Source organism: Oratosquilla oratoria, chromosome 2 (genome assembly GCF_046742065.1).
Source record: "Oratosquilla oratoria isolate Oo_2021 chromosome 2, ASM4674206v1, whole genome shotgun sequence".
Taxonomy (NCBI): Eukaryota; Metazoa; Arthropoda; class Malacostraca; order Stomatopoda; family Squillidae; genus Oratosquilla; species Oratosquilla oratoria.
In genome coordinates, this window is record NC_134778.1 from 15,297,259 (window position 1) to 15,315,711 (window position 18,453).

Consider the following 18,453-nt stretch of genomic DNA (forward strand, 5'->3'; position numbering starts at 1 on the left):
ATATATATATATATATATATATATATATTTGTATAGATATATGTATACATATATATATGTCTACATATATATATATATATATATATATATATATATATATATATATATATATATATATATATATATAATATATATATATATATATAAATCCCCATCTGGGGTATTGGCTGCGTGTTATTACGAGGTTAAAATCTGCTCAGTAGCATGCGTCTGATACTTTAGGGTCTATATGGGGCAACCCTATGGACCATGGGCCAAATATATAAAAGATCCTAACCTCTAAGTCTAGACATAAATCATCAAAATGGCAGAGAAAAAGGGCCCTTGTTCTCTGCCATTTTGAAGATTTATGTCTTGACTTAATGGTTAGGATCTTTTACAAATTATGTTATTTTATTATACTGTGACTGTCACTCCATTATGCTGTCCCTCACTCTTAATACTACCCAATACCACTTCTCTGAATACACATTTCCTTTTTCGCCAAACCCTGTGGTAGGGAGGAAGGAATACTGCCACCAAGTGTTCCCACTTGAGTCATAAAAGGCGACAAAAATGGGATGGGGATAGGACTAGGCATTCTATTCTCTGTAGAACCAAAGGGGACACTCCTAAAAAAAGAGCAAAGGCATAAGATGGTCTGGGAGGAGTTTTACAACCAGAACCCTAAGGTTTGGGCCTTTTCATATGCATGGGTATAATATAGATGAGAGTAAAAGTGAAAAGACAGGCAGCATATTTGTGAGAAGAGAGATGGATGTATTAGCATTGAATGAAACTAAGTTGAAAGGGAAGGGTGAGTTTGAGTTTGGGCGTTTAGTGGGGAGGGTGTCAGGAGGGAAGGGAGGATGAGGGAGAGACACAGGTAACCATGTGGTGGAGTGGAAGGAGGTTTCTTTAAGGTTAATGTGGATGCAGGTAAAATTGGGAAAGGAGATGTGGGTTTTTGTAAGTGCATATGGGCCTGGTAGTGAGAAGTGTGTAGAGGAAAGGGAGGATTTTTTTTTATTTTTTGAGTTTGGGAACATGTGTGCAAGAAGAAAGTTGAAGATAAATGTGGGTACAAGGTGATGAGATGTACAAGGGGAGAGGATGGCAGCAAATTGCAAGCGAGTATTAAGGGAGAAAGACCAGAGGAAGTGAATACCTTTAGATACTTGGAGGTGAATGTGGTGGGAAAGGGAGGAGTGGAGGTGGAGATAGAATGCAGGTTGAGAGAAGCAAGTAAATACCTTGGGAGATTAAATAGTGTAATGAGAAAAAGACATCTGGGAATGGATGCTAAGAGGAAATTGTATGAAGGGGTAATTGTGCTGACAGCAATGCATGGGGTAGAAACATGGAACATAAAAGAGGAAGAGATAAAGTTTTAATGTGTTTGAGATGAAATGCCTGAGAAGTATGGTTTACAAGAGAAAAGTGGACAAATATGAGTGCAGTAGTTTCCAGAGAGATTAGTTTGTTGAGTGTAGTTAGAAAGACTTATGGGAGGGTTTTAACTGAAAAGATAAGGAGAGGAACAGAGGGAGTAATTGGTAAAGAAAGGTGTAGGCTTAGGAAAGGTAAGGATTGCATGGATCAGATTCTTGTGGTAAGGCAGATATGTGAGAAAGCTTTAGGAAAAGGTAAGGATATATTTTGGGCCTTTATGGACTTGGAAAGAGCTTATGACAGGGTAAACAGGAAGGCCCTGTAGGAGGTATTGCAGATATATGGGATAGGGGAAAAGCTGTTAAGGGCAGTCACAAGTTTCTATGAGAGTGGTAGAGCCTGTTTAAGAATGGGAAATGGGGAGAGTGAATGGTTTGAGGTAAAGGTGGGACTGTGTCAGGTATTTGTCATGTTGCCGAGGCTGTTCAATGTGTACATGGATGGGGTGGTGTGGGAAGTAAAGGCAAGGATATTGGGCAGGGGAATGGAGATGGTTAAAGAAAATTAAGAAAAGTAGGAGGTAAGCCAGTTGCTGTTTGGTGACATTGCACTTATGGTAGGGTCACAGGGAGGGGGGGATTAAGGGAGTTAGTGACTGAGTTTGGGAAGGTATGCAATAGGAGAAAGTTGAAGGTAAATGTGGGTAAAAGCAAGGTGATGAGATGTACAAGGGGAGAGAATGGCAGTGAGTTGGAAGTAAGTCTTAAAGGAGAGAGGCTGGAGGAAGTGGATAGCTTTAGGTATTTCTAGTCACATGTGGCAGGGAAGGGAAGAGTGGAGGTAGAGGTAAATTGTAGATTGTGAGAAACAAGTAAATGCCATGGATAATTAAAATTTTTAATGAGAAATATGCATCTGGGAATGGATGCAAAGAGGAGATTGTATGAAGGGAGAGTGGGATTGGAAAAGATGACAGACAGGGCTGATGAAAAAGGATTGGAATGGTTTGGACACATGGAAAGACTTAGTGAAGAAAGATTAGCAAAAGATGTATGGAAGGCAGAGGTGGAGGGAGTGAATTTAAGGTGACAACTGAAGATGAGATGGACATGGTGAAAATAGCATTGAGCAAGAGGGGAATGTCTGTTGAGGAATGAGGGGAGAAGGCAGGAGATAGGGATGATGGAGAGTGGCTGTGTATAGATGCTACCATTATGCAAGTAAGGGAGTGGGGTAGGGGGTGCTTATGTGTGAATAATATTTTGATGGAGTCCAAAGGAATGTCTGGCTGCTCTTGTCATGCATGAGGAGATGGAGTGGGGGTGGGGTCACCAATTAATTGAAGCGGCCTTTCTGTGGATGTACTGTGTCTTCTTACATTGCTTCTGACCTAGGTCAGTGGGCGGGATACAGGAATGACTCTTTATCCATTAGGAGCTAAGATGAGAGGTAGGAATGGGTGGTGGAGGGGTGTGGAATGAGTGGGAATAGGAAAGTGCCTTTTACTAGGCTACCTTCCTAATAAGGGGAGAAAAGCTTAATATATGGACTACATTATTAGATCCAATTATTTTAGCAATCAGGTTTTTATCTCTAAGATATAGGGGATTTATTACCTCATATGCATTTTGGTAGACTGTCAGATGAGAGTCGCAACATCAACTTGAGAAACAGTCACTATCATATTCCAGACAGATATGGAGGATTTTTCTGAAAGACTTGAAAGCTGAGTGGATCACATGATATGACAATGATGGGTAGATATTTGATATCTTGATTGTATCAAGACAAAACTCAATTGGTGACCCATGGGGGTCTTCCAACTTGGGACACAGTGGCAGGAGGAATGCAACATCCAGCCTGCTAATGTGTTTATATTACATTATGACCAGATGGGGTGATCCCAAGGGCCTGGTCAACTGCTTCTCAGGGGTTTTGGGTGTGGTTTGTCTCCACAGGCTTTGAGATACTTGATTTAGCTCCAGGGGCCAAGGGCAACCACCTACTAGAATTACAAAGGGAGTGAGTGCAAGCTGCTGTGGATGGGGTACCTCATCACCATGGGGGCCATTCATTTTAAGAAAAACATTCCCTCTTGATACGAATGTTTGTCAGGGATGGAGCTAAGACATCCCTCTACAACTCATCCCAGACCTAAACACCCAACCATCCAGCACAGGATGACCTCATATGGTGGTCCCTCTGGTGGGTGGCACTGTTGGCCTGTATGGGCAACCTAGCACTGGGAACCTGTAAGTCAGGTCCCTCACTGGCAACCTTGCTAGTATGGGTAGCCCTCTCCCCCTAAAGTAGGGCATAGCAGGGGCCAAAGCCCCCTCAAGCCTCACTTGCCAAGTCATAGGGACACACAAACCCACCCCCACCATGGCAAGATGGCTCCCATAAAGGGATTGAAAACTGCAAATTACCACTTGAAAATCTCACATTTATTGAGAAATATTGCCTGAGAAAATTATGAAAATAGTTATTCATGTCATTAATAAGTTGGATTACTGCAGTTCACTATACTATAGCCTCCCAAACTGTTTACTGAGAAATATGCTAAATGTGATAAATAGAGCAGCCAGATTAACAAAAGGCTTGCCATGTCACTTACACTGGTTACCAATAAAGGCTAGGATTGTATATATGTCATGACTTGTTAAACTCTGGCCTGTGGGAAACCAATCTACATAAAGAATCATTGTGAGATGTAAACACTGAAATGACCTTATGGTACAATGAGGCTTAATATAGGCTTGACCAACCAAGAAGCAATTTTGATTTTGGTTTTAGAGTTTTTGGAAAATACACACTGAAACTCTTCAACAAGTTTCCTGAAGATGTTAAGAATAGTGGAAATCAAGAGATTTTCAAGAAAAAATTGAAAACACACTTGCATCTTACAATGAACATGATACAGTCATTATGGACACAGTCTAAGAATTCAATAAAGGTGGGGCTCTGAAAGAGCTGTATGTACAGCAGTGCAGGGCCATTAAGAGGAACCACAGGTTAAAAAAAAAATAATAATAATAAAATAAAAGATTGGGTTAGTTGGGGTCAGGCTAGGGTGGGTATAATCAAGGAATCAGTACCTTCACTACCATTTTGAATTAGCTCTAGGAGAACAGTATTATACTGACATTCTATAGATTTCATTGTGGATAATAACAAATTTTTATTCAGTTTAGGAAACATCACCATGGGAAAAAGGTTAAGAGTCTACAAATAAGCATAATGCATTCATCCTTCAGTCATCGAGAAAATGTTAGCTGTTAATGTTGACACATCATTATTTTCCATCTTAAAAGTGCAGTTCTATTCAAGCATCACACAAACACATTTTTCACTTCTTTCTCATCTTAATTTGAAAGATCTGTTTTTTCTATGGAATGCATAAGATTACAATAGAAAATTAATGATTAATTTTGTAAATTATAATAGATCATTGTAATGTGTGATTTTTTGGGGCAAAAATCAATAACAAAAAAGTTGCTAAAACTGATTTACTAATTAACTAAGTCAAGGCAGTTGAATGATATGCTATGTTTGTTTTGATAGATGCTGAGGTCAAAGAAATGAAAGGATGATAAATTCATCTATCCTAACCTACCTCACCTAACCTTACCTACCTTACCTAACCTAAGCTAACTTACCTTACCTAACCTAACCTAAGCTAACCTACTTAACCTAAGCTAACCCAAGTTAACCTACCTAACCTATGCTAACCTACCTAAGCTAACCTACCTAACCTAAGCTAACCTACCTAACTTAAGTTAACCTACCTAACCTGGTTATTATTGTACCTCAGGCAATTAATAGATGATGGCAGAACCCCGTGTTCTCTCATAAGTCCAAGAAAGCCCTATCGTCTTTGTAACATTATTAACATCACCCGGAGTTGGAGAACACCCAGATGTGAAACACATTGTCTGACATTGACTGGACAGATGACAGTATGGCATCCATACCGTATCCTGGCGGATTTGTTCATTAGTAGTTTTGCTTGTAGCAAGGTTTTTTATTATTTATTTCTGCCAAGAAAATCACATACCTTCATGTATTATAATTTACAATATTAATATATAATTTTCTAAGGCTATATTGCATACATGTGCACAACTAAAATAATACCTAATATACTGCCTATAGAAAAATGAGGTGTCTAGAATAGAAAGGGTAAATGCCAAACCTCCTTGGTATGGAAATATGGTTCATAGAGTGTTTGATGTTAAAAGGCAAAATGGGCTACATATGATGCCAGGATTTTCCCCTTTCTATTCTAGATGCCTCAAATATAAAAAGATTGTAAATCAAAAGGAATTAATAGAGGTGCTTGTTAATTTGTACTTCAAGGACATGCAAACTATAGCGAGTCATCCAAATCTTAAATATATGACAATAATCATATATGAATAAATATAATTTCGGTCAACTTATAGTTTCACCCAACCAACGATTTTCTGATATGGCTTACGAGTTTCTGATGAGATATGTTGTGTATTGATTGATGGTGTACATCATTTCTGTCGCAAATGTGTTTTTTTCAAGTAATTGATATATAAATTTATGTCTACCTCTCCTCCCCAATGACCTTGGGGGACCTGTGGAAAATCGGGTTTTTTGGGTGGGGAGCATGAAATCGAGTAATGCACGTTGCAAAACAGGTGTAAAATCAACAAGAACACATAAAAAAAATATGAAAATACATAAATTACACCTTTGATGGCGGCAGTGGCAGGGGCTCACGCGAGCACCATGTTATTGTTGAGCAGCGTTACCAACAATTCACAAAATTTTTCGCTCTATCCACTACATTTAGCGAAGCGCACTCCTCCTGCGCAAGAGTTGCTAACCCTAAAATCGGGAATAAATTCATGAAGCTTCGAGAGGACCGAGAGTTGCGAATTTGTGTACAACTAACCTAATGTAACCTAACCTCAACCTAACATAATGTAACCAAACCTAACCTAACTTAACCAAACTTAACCAAACCTAACCAAATCTAACCTAACCAAACCTAACTTAAACTAACCTAATCAAAACTAACCTAATCAAACCTAACCAAACCTAACTAAACCTAACCTGACCAAACCTGACCTAACCTAACCAAACCTAACCAAACCTAACCTAACCTAACCAAACCTAACCAAACCTAACCAAACCTAACCTAACCTAACCAAACCTAACCTAACCAAACCTAACCTAACCAAACCTAACCAAACCTAACCAAACCAAACCAAACCAAACCAAACCTAACCAAACCTAACCTAACCTAACCTAACCAAACCTAACCTAACCAAACCTAACCTAACCAAACCTAACCTAACCAAACCTAACCTAACCAAACCTAACCAAACCTAACCTAACCAAACCTAACCTAACTTAGCTGGGGGCTTTACCCCCTAGACCCCTCCAATCCCCACCAAAACACTCTTAGTAACGTGAGCTCTCTTTAAAGTATAACTATTAGTAGAAATGTGTGTTTATCTATTATGAGTAATAGCTAATAAAAGAAATGGAAACACAATTTTCTGATGTGGCTTATGTGTTTCTGGTGAGATATGTGTATTGATTGATGGTGTACACCATTTCCATTGCAAATGCATAGTTTTCAAGTGATTCATATATAAAGTTATGCCTACCTCTCCTCCCAGCAATCTTGGGGGACCTGTGGGAAATCGGGATTTTTGGGTGGGGAGCATGAAATTGAGTAATGCGCTCAAATATAGCGGAAAAATCAGAAATGTGGCGACAACGCTACTCAACAATAACAACGCTGCTGCCGCCATCAAAGGTGTAATTTACATATTTTCATATATCTATTATGTGAATTTCTTGATTTCTGACCTGTTTTGCAATGCACGTTACTCGATGTAATAATCCCTCACCCAAAAACCCTGATTTCGCACAGGTCCCCCAAGATCGTTGGGCAGGAGATGTAAGCATTTTGGGAAGAGAGGTAGGCATATCTTTATATATCAATTACTTGAAAACTACACATTTATCCAGGATGGAAATGATGTACACCAGCAATAATACACAATATATCTCACCAGAAACACATAAGCCACATTAGGAAATTGTTGGTTGGGTGAAACTATAAATTGTCCATCATTTCTACCCCAGTATCATACACACATTTTTCATTTCTTTCTTTTTTGCATTTCAAAGGTCCATTTTTTCTATGAATGGCTATGGTTCAGTTAGGTTAGGTTAGGTTAAGTTATATTAGGTTTGGAGCTATGGGACAAGGTAAATTGCGAATCAAATACCCATGTTTGCATTATTTTGGACTCTTACCTGAATATCTTTAAATCATCATTATCCTACTAAAGTACAACTATCATTCATTAACTGATTAAGACTCCAGAGAATCATAACGAAATTAATATTGAACGTTCTAATTTGACCTTGACGTCATATTTACACAAACCTGTAAGGAGAGGCTGGATCACACCATTCTGAGAGTTCCTATTCCTAATACGATCAGAAGGCTCTTCAACACGATCTGTCATCCTGACACCAACTGAATGTTCTATGCTGTCACCTCCAAGTTGTTCGAGCGTCTGGCGTCTGCAGTCAAATAAGATTTCGTCTGCTCACCTGTGGGAGTCATAGACGATATAAACAATTTCTTCACAGATCTAATACTATCAAAACATATAAATACAATACAAAAACATCGTTATTTATTTTTTGTAGTAAGTAAACCTACATATTAACTGCTAATCTAAAATTAAATCCTTCAGAATGTGAAAAAGATTCATTTATGCCATAACAGTTATTGTCCGAACTTCCCACACATAAACACAATAATGAAGCGGTGCAGAGCGAGATTTAAATGTGGTAATAGTGAAACACGACGAAAAATTGCTGTACTAAACAAATATTCAAGATCTACCCCACGAGAGGATAGAGATGCCAAAAGAAAGAAGTGTAAGGACAGTGGATTCTTTGCACTAGTTAATTTGGAACAACCTCACACTGTGAGGTAAGAAACAGAGAGGGGAAGGAACTAGTTCAAGGTACCATTTACAGAACCCCCTCGTCATCTGTGGAGAACAATAACCGAATATGTGATCTATTAAGAGAAAGTGAAGATCTTACACAGAAAAACCAACTATTAGTGTGTGGGAATTTTAACTTTGGCAATGTTTTGAATGTATTGTGGCAAGAAAATAGAGTTGCAAATGGCACCCAGGACCCAGGGATGGTCAGTCCAATATCCAATAATTTCCTTGACACCTTAACAACAATTTCTGGACATAACGTAACCAAATAGGCTCACCTTAGGGATCAACCCATCAAGACTTGACCTGATATTCACAAGAACCAAGAGTGAAGTGGATGAGCTATACAGGGCACCAGAGCTGGGTGCATTCCTCGGTGCATTCCTAGATGTGTCCCTTGATGTCCTGACTATAAATGTGGATAAAATTTTAGTTGTGCACACCTATGCGATATAGCAATAGAAAATTAATAATTTTGTAAATTATAATAAATCAACGTAATATGCGATTTTCTTGGCAGAAATCATTAACAAAAAAGTTGCTAAAATGTATTTTCTAATGAACGAAGTCGCGATGATTAAATGATATGCCTTGTTTGTTTTGATAGGTATCAAGGTTGAAGAAATGAAAGGATAATTTAATCTATTCGAATCTAACCTAACCTAACCTACATAACCTAATCAATGTTTAGTAATTCAGTACCTCAAATTCTAAAGATCATCTGGGTCATCATGGATGCTGACAGCCTGATTATTATTGTACCTCAGGCAATTAACAGATGATGGCAGAACCCCGTGTTCTCTCATAAAGTCCAAGGAAGCCCTATTGTCTTTGTAACAGTGCTTATTAACATCACCTGGAGTTGGAAAACACCCAGTCCACAACGTGAAAGCTGTCATCTGATAGTAACTGGACTGGCATAGCATCCATACCGTATCCTAGCGGCTTCATTCATTAGTAAATTTACTTGTAGCAAGGTTTTTTTGTTTTTTATTTCCAAGAAAACCACACATTAAGTTCATGTATTATAATTCATAAAATTGATAATTAATTTTCTAATGCTATATTGTGTAGATGTGCACAACTAAAATAATACCTGTATGTGTCAGTCAGGTATGTCACCAAGGGACATACCTAGGAGTGCACTGAAGAACACACTCAGCTCTGCATGGCAATACTAGGCTTGAGCAAACATGCTGTCGTTTGTTTTACAATGACTGCAGATTCTAGACCCAAGGAATACTCGAAGTCTCTCCAAATCTGAATTATCACAAAGCAGACATAGAGAGAATGAGACAACTATATGATCAAGTTGATTGGGAGGACATATTTTTTAACAAAACTAAATGAGAAATGGAACATATTTATTGAACATTACAACAGAATGATCAAGATATGTATGCCAATCTACAAAAACAGAACAGGGTGTAGTAAACCCAAATGGATGACCAGGAAACTTGCCATGTTATTAAGAAGGAAACAGGAAGCATGGATGAAATATAGGGGGAGAAAGACTACAACACAAGAATGGTACAACAATGCAAGAAATGTGGTAACAAAGGAAGTGAGAACAGCAAAATATGTATACAAGAAGAAAGTAGCAACAGATGCATCAAGAAACACCAGGCACTTTTGGTCCTATGTTAGGTTGAAGACTACAGCCAAAGACACCATAACCAGACTTTAGACCCACACAGGCAAAATAACTGAAAATGATGATATAATTGCCCAAGAGACGAATATGGCATTTAATAGTGTGTATGTGAGGGAAGATGCCTGTCAACAAATCACTGATCCAGACTCTACGTTCCAAGGACCTAAGCTGCAAAATATCCTAATAACAAGGGAGGGTGTTAAAAAAAACTCAAGGTACTAGATGGGAGCAAAGCTTAAAGACCAGATGGAGTGTCACCTTTGGTACTCAAGAAATGTACAGAAACTCAGTGCAACACAATTATGGACATATTTAAAACCTCACTAGAGACCGGTGTGGTGCCAAATGACTGGAGGAGAGCAAATATATGCCCTATTTACAAGAAAAACAATAAAATAGGACCCCTTAATTATAGACTTGTCTGACTCACTAGCATTGTGTCGAAACTAATAGAAAGCATAACACGAGAGAGCCTAGTAGACCATCTTAACAATAATAACCTTGTAACTGAAGAGTAGCATGGTTTCAGGAGTAAGAGGAGCTGCCTGACCAACATGCTTCATTATCTTGATGACCTGGTGAATGCAGTGGATGAGGGAATATGCATTGACATAAATTATTTAGACTGCAAAAAAGCTTTTAATAGAGTTCCTCATAGAAGACTTCTCACCAAGCTAAAAGCAATGGGCTTAGATGGCAGAATCTTGATGTGGATCAAGAACTTCCTTAGTGAGAGGTACCATCATGTGAAAATTAGAAATGCAAGAACAGATTGGCTACCAGTTGTAAGTGGAGTTCCTCAGGGATCAGTGCTGGGCCCAGTACTTTTTCTCGCTTACATAAATGATCTCATAAAGAACCTGGAAACATCTGCCAGTTTGTTTCCAGATGATGCAAAAATCTACAGGACCATCAGGACAGAAACTGACATAGATACTCTTAATAGAGATATGAGGAGATTGGACGAGTGGGATGAGAAATTGTTACTATCCTTTAATGTGAATAAGTGCAAGTCAATGCACATAGGACCTCAGAACTGACAGGCAGACTACTTACTCAACCAGAGTCCACTGCAGAAAACCACACAGGAAAAAATATTTGGGCATCATAACAGCAAATTTGAAGTCTTCAGCACATGTCACCAAAATATCTGTCAAAGCCAACAGTCGACTTGGTATCATTAAAAGAAACTTTACTGTGCTCAGCAAGAACATCTTCAAGCCCCTCTACCTCTCCCTGGTCCATCTGATTATGGATTACGGAGCTCAACCCTGGTCTTCCTACTTATTACAGGACATTAGGTCTTTGGAGAAAGTCCAGAGAAGAGCAACCAGGTTAATTCCAGAACTATCTCATCTACTATATAAGGAGAGGTGTGCACAACTTGGCCTGCAGACACTAGAAAACAGAAGAACACGAGGGGATATGATAGAAACATACAAACTGATCTATGATTACAAGAATGTCCCATATACAAAGTTTTTTCAAATGAACAGGAACAACTTAAGAGGCCATTCTCTGAAACAAACAAAACCGAATCATTGGAGGACAACATTAAAAGGAAACTGGTTTACTATAAGGGTTATAGATCCCTGGAATACTCTCAGAGAATGTGGTAATTCCCCCAACAATAGCCTCCTCTAAAACACATTATGACAGACACCTTGGTTTGACTAAATCAGATACTGGCTGACTTGTCAGAAGAGGTTGGGATCATTACAAGAAGTCCTCTTAATTCCCCACTATCTATTCATAGGTAAGATAAACCAAGCAGGTTTACTGACAAATGCTCACACAAGAAAAGCTCATATGACTAATGCTCACACCATGAATGGGAAAAATGACAAATGCTCACAAATGTTAGTGATCTACATGTAATGAAGCTACTTTGGCATGCGATCTACATTTTATATTACAAAAGTATAATTTATTAATATAATATTTGTCTTCATTCTCTATATTTATCTATATATAATAAAAATATCAACATTCCGTGGTATCCATCCAAGTTATACATAGATCATATATCAAAGTATATTGTGTTTATATTATATAATTTCTGTCTCCATTCTCAATATCCATTCTAAAGCTGTAAATTTATTAGATTCCCAAAATAGACCAGAAACAACCAGAGGTTAGATATGACAAAGATGCTGTTTGAAGTATTATTTGACCAATGTTTACATTGTTTTAACATTTATCTTTCAAACATGTAAGTTCTCATTTCATGTGATTGAAAATGAATTAATTTTCTAGCCTCACAATAAACTGATCATGGCTACAAACTTACTGACCAAAGGCCGCTGCTGCACAAGGTGGACCCGAAATGGTATATGGAATATACAGACGCTCCTCAACTTACATTTTAGTTACGTTCCGAATGTAATGTGAAAATGAACGTAAGTTGTTACTGTACGTTCCAGTAATGTATGACCATTCATACTGTACTATGCATCCATAAATTCTATGACTGTATCTTATAAAACACCCCTAAATCATTAATTATAAACACAACATTGTAAAATAATAACATTAATTTCAAATAAATTCAAGCAACATAAAGTGAGATGGTGGAGGAGGAGGAGGCAAGGCACGTTCAGTCTGTCGTTTGTGCCATGTAAACAATGGACGCAGCGCCATGCGTAAGTATCGTGTGAATGTCTTGTACTATGGAGAGCACGCTAAACTCAAAAATTCACTCCAAAAAAAAAAAAATTACAATTTTTTTTTTACAGTCAGTTCAAACGTAAAATCGAAAAAACGTAAAATGAATGAACGTAAGTAGAGGAGCGTCTGTATATATAGAAGACTTCCTGGAAGAGGTTTATGCCTGTGACTCCAGATCCACATTTACACTTTGTGGTTTGAAGCGTAATTTCCAGGCAACAATATTCACAGAAACATGATACCAGATCAACTTTGCTATACTTGATGTCCCTTTTCACGTATATCAAGAGACCTCTACCTTCATTACCCATGACATTAATTTCTTTCATCTCGTATCCTTCAATGTTATATTCTTCAAGATCTCTTCAATATCTGAAGTGCTTAGGTTTAACTTCAGAGAGGGTAATATGCCAGGCTTGTCACTTAAGGTATCAATTAATGACCTTAATTCTAAAATCTTATCAAAAGTATATGCATCCACATTTGTAAATATAACACGAAACTTTCTATTTACATTATTTGCATTCCCAGCATATGACATACTTGGGCTGATTTCTACTCTGGCCATGGTCTCTGATCTTCCACCTTGACAACCCTTCAGTTCCAGGGTGGGCCCCTGACCACATGCCTCCCCTCTCTTGTCCGTTAAGTTTTTGGCCTTCTTCAACAATTCTTTATCCATTTTTCTATCTCTCCTAGTTAAATCATAGGACACCCTTAAAATCTTCAGGTTGTTGTCCTTGCCCAAATCCTTTATGTTTCTAAATACATTATTTCTTGCTTCTGAGTCAGTCAGTATCAGGCAATCTCGACCTGCTACTCTTTTTCCAAGCCTAATCACTTTAACCATCTCATCCTCATGAACCTTACATATATTCAAAAAAATTTTGACAATATGTTTGTCATGATTAATTCTTTCCTGGAACATGTTTGAATTACTTTCTGGGACATTGTACACCACTATGTTGTTTTCTCTCATTTTCATATTATTTAGTTCTTGCAAAACTGTAGTCATATCCATTACCTCCTTTTTACTCTGAGATGCCAACAAATTCCCCCTACTAGCCCTTTGTACCACATTTACTTCTTTAGTACTTAATTCCCTCATTTCCAGTATACTGATTTCAGCTTTCACCATTCGTGAGCTCAAATCTTGTAGAGTCTCCCTGTCTTTTTCCATATGTTCATAAGTATCCACCGCTTTAGCTTCCAGAACTGTCACTCTACCAGTAACATTGTTAAAATCATCTTTATTCATTTAAACTGCTTCACGTATCTCCCTAACCTCTTCCTGCAGTAGATCTTGTTTCTCGATTAAGTCTGCTTGCATCTTCTCCAATTTCTCTATATGTGATTTTAATTTTGCACACCCTTTATTACAGGAAACACAGTGCCATGTAAACTGGGATCATGCCTCTTCTTCCACCATAAATCGATAAACCTCATCAGGTATCCTCTCGCATTTGGCATGATACCAAGTTACACAAATATTATATAAGAGTGCTTTATCATCACCTCTTACCAGTTTACTGCATCTCCCGCAGCAATCACTTGCATTATCACTCCTTCCCACTGTTGAAGCTTCAGCCGTTATTGTTTTACCTACTTTTCGTCTACCTCCACCAGGGGGCAGAGTCGATCTGTTTACTTGCCATATTTTGTGGGATCACCAGTAATATGCAAGTTTAGAGTTTACCTTGTGCTTAAATATGACTCTAACAAGCTTGTGCTGGCTAAAGATGATACTGTGTAGCAGCAAAACAACATTGATATCACCAACTAATGCTTCTCACCTTTATCTGATGAGCTTTATGTTTAATTATCTATTTACCTCTGTCTCATGGGTCTTGAATGGTATTTTGAGTCTTGAATATACAAATTCTTGAGTCTTGTAAAATTGAGGTTGTTACTTGATTAGTTGCTACTTGCTGTTAACAGTCACGATGAGTAGCCGATATGACGTCATGTCGTTAATCGTAGCACTAATTTCTGGTAAGCTTATGTCAATATTTTAATCTATTTCTTCCCTTTTCTTCCTTACTCTTGTCAACTTCTCAACTGGCTTTCATATAAATCTTAATTTGTCAAGACTGCAACAAGGTATAAATGTATACATGCATAAATAACTGGAAAACAAGTACCAATGTCGGAGCTAATTCTGGGCACGTCTTCTCTTGGTGGGGGCTATGTACATTTCTGCCAGTTTTTGAATATATCATCTGATAGAGCCCATTATTAATATAATAATTTTGAACTGTTGAATCATATCGGGCAAACCCATGATAAATGAGAGAATGAATTTAAGTCAATTAAGAAAACATGGGGAACCTATCACCTCAGACTGCCTATCTCTGTCTTCAAATTGCTCCTGTGTGTTTGTTTGTTTATCAGATGCATGTGCCACTCAATCATGATGTCATGACCAATCGGTGAAGAGACACTTATTAGTTGTAGCCAATTAACGATCATTAAGTTAAAGAACCCCTGCAGCAGTTTGTAAAGTGAGGGGAAGTGCGCTCAGTTTGAATTTGAGATTCGCTATGACAGTTGTGTCAGTTATGTGTCCTTCCTGTCCTTACAATTATTGAAGATCAAAAAGTGGACAAAACACCCTTGTATGGTGAGCAAATACTTTGAACAGTATTTTGTGAGGTATTTGTTCATCTATTCCCTTGAGGATTCTGAAATTCACCATTGATTTCTGATTGCTTATGGTAATCTGTACAAATCACAAATGGGAATTGATAGGAAGATCATCCACAATACCACTTTATCAAAAATATCAGGTTAGGTTCGTAGCAGTTTATCAAAATAGCATATTATCACTTGGTCGGTAAACACGAGTTTAAATGGCCTCTGAAATATTTTTTATTATAGATTTTATGCATTTTCAACAATTCTGATGGGTATTTGTTTATTTGCGCACAACGAGGCGATATAGCATTAGAAAATTAAATATTAATTTTGTAAATTATAATACATGAACATAATATGCGATTTTCTTGGCGGAAATAAAAAAAAAAAAACCTTGCTACAAGCAAATATACTAACGAATGAAGTTGCTAGCACAGGATCAGGATGCCATCTTGTTGTTTGTCAAGCGTTTGTTGTCTGCCTGGTCCAGTTGAGGCCTGGTGTACGCCCTCGGTACTTCCGCCAGTACCTCGCGAGGTATATATTCTTGAAGGAATGCCATGGAGCTGAATTCCATGCATTCCTTCAAGCTATGATAAACCTATATACCCTGCAATCAGAAAGGGTGATTGAACAGGCCGCCAACGTCCGTGATGACAACGACGATCTGGATGACCTTAAATTACAGGTACTGATTTACTAAATACACATTAGGTTAGGTTAGAATAGACAAATTTATCATCCTTTCATTTCTTCAGCGTTGACATCTATCTAAACAAACATGGCGTACCATTCTACCAGCGCGACTTCGTTACTTATGAAATCTGATTTAGCGACTTTTTTGTTTTTCATTTCCGCCAAGAAAATTATGTATTACGTTGATATACTGTATTATAATTTACAAAATTAATCATTAATTTTCTATTGCTATATCATGTATTTGTGCACCACTAAACATTTACCATAGGAGGGGTACAAGGTAAACTGCTGGAATGGATGGAGGATTTCTTGCATGGAAGAAAAATGAGTATTGCTCAGAGATAAAGGTTCTACTTGGGAAGAGGTGATTAGTGGAGTTCCACAGGGATCGGTACTAACTCCAATAATGTTTGCTAAATACTTAAATGACAAGGACAAGAGTGTGGACAGTTACATGAACTTCTTTACTGATTATGCAAAGATGATGAGAAAAGTGAGCACTGAAATAGACTGTGAGTTCCTGCAGAAAGATCTGAACAAAATTTGGGAATGGAGTCAGAAATGGGAAGTGGGCTTTAACATCAAGAAATGTAGTATGATGGAATTTGGAAAAAGTAAAAACAGGATATCAGGACAATATAAAATCAGTGAAAAGGATGTAAAGAAAGTGGGATTTGAAAAAGACCTTGGAGTAATAATCACATAAGACATGTCCCCTGATAAACAGATAAACAAAATTTTCAGGGAAACCTACAACTTGCTGAGGTCAATAAAAGTGGCATTTACTTACTTGGATGAACAAATGGTGAAGAAAATACCAGTCACACTGATAAGAACAAGACTGAAGTATGCAACAACACTGTGGTCACCTAGTACTAAAAAGAATATAAGGAAAACTGAAAAAAATCCAAAGAGCAACTATAAAGATGGCCCCCACACTTTCAGAACTGTCATTTGAAGAGAGACTGTCAAAACTAAAGTTACCGACCCTGGAACAAAGAAAGAGGAGACTTGTTGACCATCTATAGAATCATGAAAAGGATGGAAGTCTTAAATAGAGAAGACTTACTAAATTGGGATACAAGAAATACAAGAGGAAATGGAAAGACACTCAAAAAGGACAGTTATAGAAGAGACCTGAGAAAAAAACAGCTTTCCCTACAGAGTGGTGGATGTATGGAACAAACTGGACAAAATGATAGTGTGTGCAAAAACCATACACAAATTTAAGGAGTGTGATGCTTTATAGGGTAACTTGTCCTAAGACTTTTCAGATCTCTTTAATGAACTTAGGTATAATTACCCCGTACATTAGTGTATAATTCCTCAGGATATTGTATTCCTCCCATGGATATATATAAAGCATAGTGAAGATATATTGAAGCTCTAATTACTTAATGGAAAATCCTTCCACATCATTCAGCTTGGTGTGAAATGAAAGCTTAGACTCTGGGGAACAAAAATTATTGAATACATTTGATCAGATTCATAACTGATTTTTTATTCATTTTTTTTTTCTCTGAATGAAAAAAAATGCTGCAAAATTCATGTTTCATAAATTAGAAAAATAGTAATAAACCTTTTTTTTTTATTACTGTAGAAAATAAAGAGCATGATGATTTCTTTTAAATAAATTAAAATGACAAAAATCCATAAAGAACAACCGAAAATATTACAATAGAAAGAACAAAAACAAACTTTACAAGAGAGGGAATTTAAATTTCGTGCAACTATTTTTAAATGCCCCAGCCATGTAGTCCCTACTATCTGTCCCTTTGACCATGTTTTCCTTTACTTTTCTCTCCCGCTCTCGTTTCCTGTCTCTTCTTTCAAGGGCAGACTTGTGAGGATGAGTGGTGTGGCATGGGTTGAGGAGGTGTAAGGTGGGCGTGGCTAGTAGATGCTTGTGGAGTGCTGGGTGCAGGTGGGATTCTTTTCTCCTTGATTCTTTTTCAGACACTCGCAGGCCCTCTCTATATTCTGCCACTTCACTCTTTTGCTTCTTTTTAATTTTCCCATGACCACAGCAACAATACAGGGCAAGGAATCAAAACTGTGGCGTACGGTGAGAGCTCTAGGAGTGACATCACCTGACTTTGACCTTTTGAAGAGCACTGATGCCCTACCCACTGTCTTTGTGGTGTAAGCTGGTGGGAGGAGTTGCCAAATATCTCTATAAACACAACTCTGTAGCAAAAAAACAAAATAGCTGTAGAAATGTTGATGTTATTTCAATATACAGAATGTTTTTTTATGCAATGGGGTTGCCAGAGGTTGCCAATATTTTATCTATTTTATTCTGTATAAAAAATAGAAACAAAATATAGCTGTATAACTTTGTAGGAGTGTTGCCACCATCATAGAGATTCTTTTGAAATGTTCACCTAAAACTTACACATGTACCAGAATTTT

At 37.6% G+C, this 18,453-nt stretch overlaps 1 protein-coding gene across 1 annotated transcript in view; it reads right to left on the reverse strand.

Moving 5' to 3' along the window:
* Naprt (nicotinate phosphoribosyltransferase) overlaps positions 1-7,986 on the reverse strand; it is a 149,531-nt gene extending 141,545 nt beyond the window's left edge. Inside the window, exon 1 of the mRNA XM_076205359.1 lies at positions 7,811-7,986. Coding sequence (XP_076061474.1) covers positions 7,811-7,892 — 82 coding nt within the window. The 5' untranslated portion in view covers positions 7,893-7,986. The remainder of the gene's footprint in view (positions 1-7,810) is intronic.
* Positions 7,987-18,453: the final 10,467 nt, after the last annotated feature.